Source organism: Electrophorus electricus, chromosome 20 (genome assembly GCF_041902795.1).
Source record: "Electrophorus electricus isolate QZ-2024a chromosome 20, ASM4190279v1, whole genome shotgun sequence".
Taxonomy (NCBI): domain Eukaryota; kingdom Metazoa; phylum Chordata; class Actinopteri; order Gymnotiformes; family Gymnotidae; genus Electrophorus; species Electrophorus electricus.
The window spans coordinates 4175001-4182506 of record NC_137516.1 but is presented as its reverse complement, the minus strand read 5'-3'; the positions used below and the strand labels follow the sequence as shown (position 1 = coordinate 4182506).

Here is a 7506-nt window from a genome sequence, read left to right as displayed (position 1 = left end):
TTTCAGCCTTGTTGCTGGAGTAACATTTGGGATGATGCTTTATTCAGATTTGTGCCCCTCCTCTGGCATTTAACCTGCTCTGTAATGGCAGCGTTTCCTCCTGATCCAGTCATTTTTTTCTCTGATCTCTGACCATTGCCACCAACTTGCTCTGCTGTGCTCGTCACCTCAGCTCCTGCACCAAGGCTGCAGAGTGCTGGCAGGGCAGAACCAGACCACAGCTCCTCTGTCCTGAAGACGCCGCACAGCTCCTCTGTCCTGAAGACGTCGCACAGCCCCTCTGTCCTGAAGACGCCGCACAGCTCCCCTGTCCTGAAGACGCCGCACAGCTCCCCTGTCCTGAAGACGTCGCACAGCCCCTCTGTCCTGAAGACGCCGTACGGCCCCTCTGTCCTGAAGACGTCGCACAGCTCCTCTGTCCTGAAGACGTCGCACAGCTCCTCTGTCCTGAAGACACCACCCTGCTGCAGCCAATAATTCATGTGGAATAAATAACAAGAAAAACAAAATGATGTAAACAAACGTTGTTTAAAGTAGGCTAACGTGTAATTAAAATGTGATGTACAAACACAGAACTTGCGGATTGTAAAGTAAATGTCATTTATTTGCATAATTTTCTTGATCACAGCGTATTTCACCTTCTGTAGTTTTAAGGTAACTATAGATTTGTACACACGCGCGTAACATTGTATTTAAACATAACATACTCTTGCATACCGGTCCGTGAGAGGCTTATCATTCATTATTCTGAATATATTTTTAGACTAAACTACGGCCATCTTACGTCGCGTGCCCTAAAGCGCGCGTGCACGTGGCGTGCACTTTTGACATTCCAAGTACGGACCTGGCGAAGCAACTATGTTAAAGAGCGAATACAAGCAAAACTGAATTCAGCTTTCACTTTATGTTAATGTGTTAGACTGGTTTTATGAAGCCAGCAAATGTCTAGTTGAACTACTTAAGCAACCTGAAAGCGTGCCCCCCAGACCGATGCAGCATATAGCAACTAGGTGCATAACTGTAATATGACTATTGACTTTAAGCCTTTAAACCTTGTATATACGTTGCAAATGGGAAATAAAAGTAGATTGAACTTCAGGCCTGTTTTTTTCTGATGTACAGATGAGTTGCTACACTGATAAATCGCTATAAACCGGGATGTCTTAAATTCTCCGTTCACGCAAACAAAACACGTTTGGGAGGTTTTCATTAGCAAAAGCTCACCAAACTCGCCTGGCAGTGAAACGGAGCGCAAACACAACTCGCTTTCATGTGCTTTTCAAACACAACTCGCTTTTCACAACTCGCTTTTCACTCGCTTTTACCTCCTGTCGTTATCTCTTATCGGCTGATTCTTCTGCACGTTTGGGATAAAAGCGTGACAAGAACGTCTTATCAGAGGACTCTGAGTGGCCTCTGTAGACACCGCTTTATACTCTTTATATATTTATTTAGAATAAAATGACAATTTACGATTTGATCGTGTTTGATTATATACCTAGTTTTTTTGTTTGTTTGTTTGTCTGCTTTACATGATCCGTGCTGTACTTAAGTCGGCGTGCTGTTCATATATTATAAATGTCTAATAAAGTATGTGGTGTGTTTGGCCGGTGCGCGCAGAGGAGGAGCGACGTTACCTTGGCGCGCGTGCCCGAGGCGTGCGCACGCCCGCGGTCCCAGCCGTGGCGTTGGTGGCGCGGGACCTTTGTTCGGATCAGGCAGTTCGGGGAGTAAAAACGCCACCGGTGCAGAAGTGTCGTTTCAGCGGGCGCTGGCGCATAGTTTTCCAAAGCTGGGCGTGCAGATCCGAAGCCTTTGGTGCAGGCAGACCCGGTTTGGCGCGGAGCGTGGGGCGCTGAACACACTCGGGTTTGGGTTTTCCAGCGTCCTGCCATGGCGTGTTTGGCTAGGAGGACGTACCCCCACCGTCCTGCCACCGATTGCTGGTGCGTAACGCAATAACGATCATGACTTCTGCGGAGGGTAGTTTCTGGGAACGCCTGCCCGGTGAAAGCACGACAGGAGGGCAACTTTACTGCGCCAGAAAAGTCGTCAGGTGCAGGACCTCGACGTGTTGATTTCACTTTTTTGTCTTTTAAACCTTTTTAAACCGATGGAGAGCGTCGGAAAATTCGAGTTTAACAGGAAGGATTTAATCGGACACGGCGCGTTTGCGGTGGTGTTCAAGGGAAAACACAAAGAGGTAAAAGGCTTGAACAAAACCTGGTATGTCTGGTGTAATGCGCCCTTCATCGGAGCTGACTTAATCAGTGGGAATAAACTAAAAGTACAGCAGTCAGGACAGGAGGGATTATTGTGCTGCAACTGTTGTTGATAGTGTCGTCTTTTTCTTGTTTTACTTATGCAACTGCTTGTATTCCTCTGAGCAGAAACGGGATGTTGAAGTGGCCGTGAAGTGTATAAATAGGAAGAATCTGGCCAAGTCGCAGTCGCTCTTGGGGAAAGAAATCAATATATTAAAGGTATGTGCAGAGACCATGCTGTCACACAAGTACACCGCAGTGTCCGGTAGGACAATTTTCACTACAATTATGATTTACCTTTTTTTGTCTGCTAGGAGCTGAAACATGAGAACATCGTCACTTTACTGGACTTTCAGGTATGTCCGCTATCATAGTTCAACTGTGATCAAAAAACGATCGGATAAGATGTTCAAGAGGTTAGTGCTTAATGCTTAGCGTTAAAGTTTTTAATAAGGAACTTGAAGAACTGATTGTTCTGAGGAAGGCTTGATTATGAACGTTGATCTGTGAATCACACATGGCGGAGTGTTGATGTTGTGCGGAGTCGCGGTCGTTGATTGGTTAAAAATGGCTCCACCAAATGACGCCACAGCCAGACTCGTGGAAGTAGAACAAGGAACCGGAGAAGTACCTTAAAGCATTGAGCAGACTGACTGTGTGTGTGTGTGTGTGTGTGTGTGTGTGTGTGTGTGTGTGTGTGTGTGTGTGTGTGTGTGTGTAAAGGATCATTGCAGTGCCCATATCATCTCAGCTAGTCAGTTGATGACTCAGAGCCACCTGTCACTGGTCACTTGTATGGTGTTGTATCTACATTATCTACACTAGAAGCCAGAATGTTCACGCAAGCTTTTTACACAACACGGAGCTCAATTTAGACGCTTTGTATGTAGGCTAGTAATAATTAGCATATTTCTCATTTCCATGGCTCAGCTCCTTTTGAATACAGTCAATTACAATAGTCTTTTGTAAGACATATAATGGCCAAGTAGGTAAATAAGCCCAGTGACCCTTTGGAGACTTCTCCCACCTACAAGGTCCGCAGGCCAGCCCTTCTGTCATTTGCATACAGGGCTTTGATGTTAACTAGGCTGTGAATAGGAAATCCAGACAGTAACGCCGTTGGTTCAGCCACAGGTGGCTGGCGGTGAGATGTCTTGCGGGACTGCCGAGTCGCGTGCAGACTTAACAATGGTCACCTGAATTTCGAGCTCTTGATTGCTATTTGCTATATGTGAGGCCGTGTCCTGGTTTTTGTTGCGAGAGCGGGGCGGAGAGAACACTCTCGCCACAGCAACCTTCTGCATTGTTCTCATGGCCGTCACACACAAATAATTTAGAAATGGCTGTCCTGTCCCTCGCTGTGCACGCCCCGGAGGACTTGATCGTTACACGGCGCGTGATCCGTCTTTAAGGGACGCCGGGACGCCATTTTCTAGGCCTCCCTGCAGAATTCCTCTTCCGGCAGGCTCACGCCTCATGGTGGAAGGTGGTTGTTGCCGTGTGGTAGCGGGTGCCCACGGCCCCTCCTGGAGGGGAGGGGCCAGGTGAGGGATCCGCCCCTCCCCCTGCTGTGCGCATCAGCTGGCAGCCTGCTGGGCTGGCCCACATGGAATAATGGAGAAGTTCCACCCCGCTGGGCCTTAGTCAGCAGAAACTTTGCCCTGCCTTCTTCCACTGGTGCCAAATGCCTGCGTCTCTGATGGAGACTTGTTTGAATCCTGTGGGCAATTTTGTTGTTGTGGTGGTGGTGTTTTATTTATTTTACATCAGTCAGTGTGTTCCAGTTCCCATAGTGGAGCCCCTTTCTTCGGATGCGGTTGAATTAATTTTTTTTATGTGTTGTGGTTGTTGAGACTGCTCAGATCATTCAGAGTCAGTGGAGCAGTTTTATGGTTTTACTTTAAGTGGATGTAACCCAAGAGCCGAAAGCGCCAGCAGGAGACTCACTGTAACTGGCTGACCAGTATGAAGCAGAGGCTTCAGATTATCAAGAGCTTCCCTGCTGAAAGGCCCATTATGTCAGCGCTGTGCTAGGGAATCCAGAGATGACCCTGGACTGGCTGTGTGGTTTATAATGGAGCGGGGGGGGGGGGGGTCCAGTTAGGTCAATCCACATGGTATATACGTCAGGCTACTGAGAGAAAGCTAAGGTAATGCTGGAGGTCGGTGTTAGGAGCCCGTGTCGGAGGGCTGGACCACTGACTGTCCTGGTGGGATTCCAGGCAGGTCTCATAAACATGGGACCCTTCAAGAAATATCCGTGATGCGCTTTGATCAAAATACCACAGGGATCGTGCCCCAGATTTCCCTTCTCACATTTTCTCATTCTGCTCTCACGTTAGTCATGTGACAGGTACTGATCCCTCTTTCAGTAAAAGTTTGGCTGGCAGACCCATGCTGTACTGACCAAGGTCAGAAGAGCAGTCCGGCTCAAAGAATTTAGCATAAAAGCACTCCAGATTACCCCCCCCACACACACACACACACACACTGTTTTTTTTCAAATGTCTCCCTTAATTCTCTTTAAAGAGAAACATGTCAACCCTGTATGCTGTGTGTAGAGAGCAGAGGTCATGGTTCACAGTTCATGTTATTGTACTGTCCTCTAATACTCTGCATCTTTAATTTTCTAAACAGGAAATTTCTGGATGCGTCTACCTCATCATGGAAGTAAGTCAGAGGTCTCTCACACACACACACACACACACACACATAAATATTTATTTATGTGTGTGTGTGAGTGTATTTGCAGGTCTGGGTATAAGTGTAGGGATTTAAAACAACACTTTCTATATCCCTCAGCATCAAAACAGATAACATGTAAAGAGCTGAGTAGCGTTTCTCAAAGATCATGTTTCACACAACACTGTAGTTATGCGCCATTCGCATTCAGTTGGAAATGACCTCAGCAACGAGGCTACCGTGCCACTGGCCTCTCTGAGGCCTTCAACACACTCATCGTGGGGTGTGGGTCTTTTTCCTCTGGGCTGACGTTTGGTCTTCTTCCTCCGCAGTTCTGCAATGGCGGAGACCTTGCGGATTACCTGCACGGTGAGTGGAACCAGCTGGGAAAGTTTCGGAGTTCAGCCGGGTAAATTACGGAATCCCGCTAAAGTAACGGGTCGCGGTATTTACCTCTTGACATTTGTGGAAATAGCCCAATGTTCCAGCAAGGCACGGTTCCCACACGCTAGCCTGAGCTCAGAAGAGGGAGGGGAGTTTTAGCACTGTTATTGTAATATTGACACGTACTACGTTTTCATGCCGCTTAGCCCAAGCAGCCGCAGTGGTATCAACCCTCCTCGATGAACGTCAGTCTTTTTTTGTGCGGAATCACAGTCGTGTAGAGTGTGACAAACCAACACAAAAGAAAAGCAAAACTGACAAAACAAGGCTAAAAGGTACTAGAACCACATTTTTAAAAAAAATAAACAGAACAAGATGGAGGGCAACTAAAAACACTACAGACAGTAAACATTAGAGAAGGGCGAGGATATATATACAAGTAAGATGGAGGGAAGAACTGCTGAACAAAATGAACTGGGTGAGTGGATAGAACTAGTTGCAGGTGATGGGCGGAGAAATGGGGCAGAGACAGGAGACAAAACAGAAAGTAGGTGGCTGAGGCGACGGATTGGAGCGGTGCAGACGCCGTGGAGCGCGGAGAGACAGACGGGGAACACCGTGGTCGTGTCTGATCGCACAGCATTGTTTATTCGAGTGAAAACGACATCTTAAACCTGATTTGATTTTGCTCTCAGAAATCTTTTGGGCATCTTTATATCACGAGTACAATCGTCCAACAAAGAGCTCTCGCTGTCGGCGTGGAAGTGACACCCAGGACTTCTGAAAATCAGCTCCACTCACAAACACCCTTCTAAAAATGGAGAGTCATTAAAAATACCCTCACCTACACACACACAGAGGGAGAGAGAGAGAGACACACACGAACACAACATATTATGGAAAGGCTCTGTTAGATACACCATACAGATTCAAGGGCAGGTTGTGTTTACCGTATCAGCATAGCCTGCGCTATTTTAGCCCCTCTGCAGGTCTCACCTACCTCAGCCGCATTACCAGAGACTTCCAGGAAACGGGTATATGTTTCTCCCCCTCTTAGACCCCTCCATTGTGGGGGTGAGATGGCCATGGCACAGCTCAGTGAAACACAGTCGACACCCTGACCTCATTCACTCCTCCATCTGCCAATCTCTCCTTTCCTGTGGTGGAAAAACACTAGACCTAAAGATATGGCATCGGGAGAGCTGGGACAGCAGGGGGCGGGGCTTCAGGCGAGCGCTGGGCCTGGTGAGGAGAGGGGCGGGGCTTCAGAGTACTGGGTCTGGTGATGGGAGGAGCTTAGATGAAAAGTGTATAGCAGTGTTGGCCTTCACAAACAGACTTTGTAAGTGCCTAAAAGTAGTGCTTACCCCACTTTCATATTTCACCTATAATTAAATGACATTTAATTATATACATCTCTCTGATGCTGCTCCTGAACGTAGAAACCCCAAGTATAATCTCATTCTGGCCACTGTCTGCTTGCCTTTCACTGGTGCCTGTTTCTGCCCACCGTTACTACGGTTACTCATGCTGTTAGTCCTGTTTCTGCCCACCGTTACTAGTTACTCATGCTGTTAGTCCTGTTTCTGCCCACCGTTACTAGTTACTCATGCTGTTAGTCCTGTTTCTGCCCACCATTACTACGGTTCCCCCCCCCCCAGTTGCTACTGTGTGCTACCACCCACTCGTGAGTTCCCTTAATGTCCTCTTTATCCACCCAAAATCCATCATGTGCCTATCCGAGTGGCCGTGTCTCTGATTAAGCACCCGGACTAATCTCTCCTGGCCCCCTGTTAACCCCCTTCCCTGCTCTGCCCACACAGCAAAAGGCTGCCTGAGCGAGCGCACTGTCCGAAGCTTCCTCGTGCAAATCGCTGCTGCCATGGCTGTGCTGAGGATCAAGGGTGTTGTGCACAGAGACCTGAAGCCCCAGAACATCCTCCTGTCCCACGGTGGCAGCTGCCGGTCTGATCCCAGCAACATCTGCATCAAACTGGGTGAGTGAGGCCTCGTCACACAACCTTGCAACAAGCTGCCCTGCTCCTATGCACAGAAACGTGCCCACGTTATACTGATTATTATCACTGTAATACAATAACCTTGATGTTAGATAATGTTAAATGTGAGCAGTTTGCTGAAACTGAAGATATCAAATGATCTACATTCTGATTGGGCT

The 7506-nt window shown here is 47.7% G+C and overlaps 2 protein-coding genes and 1 long non-coding RNA gene across 4 annotated transcripts in view; 1 reads left to right on the top strand and 2 right to left on the bottom strand.

Moving 5' to 3' along the window:
* On the bottom strand, positions 1–1895 carry LOC113584872 (uncharacterized). Its single transcript, XM_027022065.3, has 2 exons — positions 1638–1895; positions 1–464 (listed from the first exon to the last, which is right to left on the bottom strand). Exons 1-2 carry the CDS (start codon positions 1893–1895, stop codon positions 3–5), a joined length of 720 nt encoding a protein of 239 aa, XP_026877866.2. The 3' UTR covers positions 1–2.
* Positions 1675–7506, top strand: part of ulk1a (unc-51 like autophagy activating kinase 1a) — a 16738-nt gene continuing 10906 nt past the window's right edge. The window contains exons 1-6 of one of the 2 annotated variants that reach the window (XM_027022064.3): positions 1675–2203; positions 2391–2483; positions 2579–2620; positions 4902–4934; positions 5279–5315; positions 7154–7327. In XM_027022064.3, coding sequence (XP_026877865.2) covers positions 2114–2203; positions 2391–2483; positions 2579–2620; positions 4902–4934; positions 5279–5315; positions 7154–7327 — 469 coding nt within the window. In that variant the 5' untranslated portion in view covers positions 1675–2113. The remainder of the gene's footprint in view (positions 2204–2390; positions 2484–2578; positions 2621–4901; positions 4935–5278; positions 5316–7153; positions 7328–7506) is intronic. The other variant, XM_027022063.3, reaches the window with a different exon arrangement.
* Positions 5953–6554, bottom strand: LOC113584873 (uncharacterized). Its single transcript, XR_003411446.2, has 2 exons — positions 6331–6554; positions 5953–6174 (listed from the first exon to the last, which is right to left on the bottom strand). It is a non-coding gene; the product is annotated as an uncharacterized LOC113584873 (long non-coding RNA).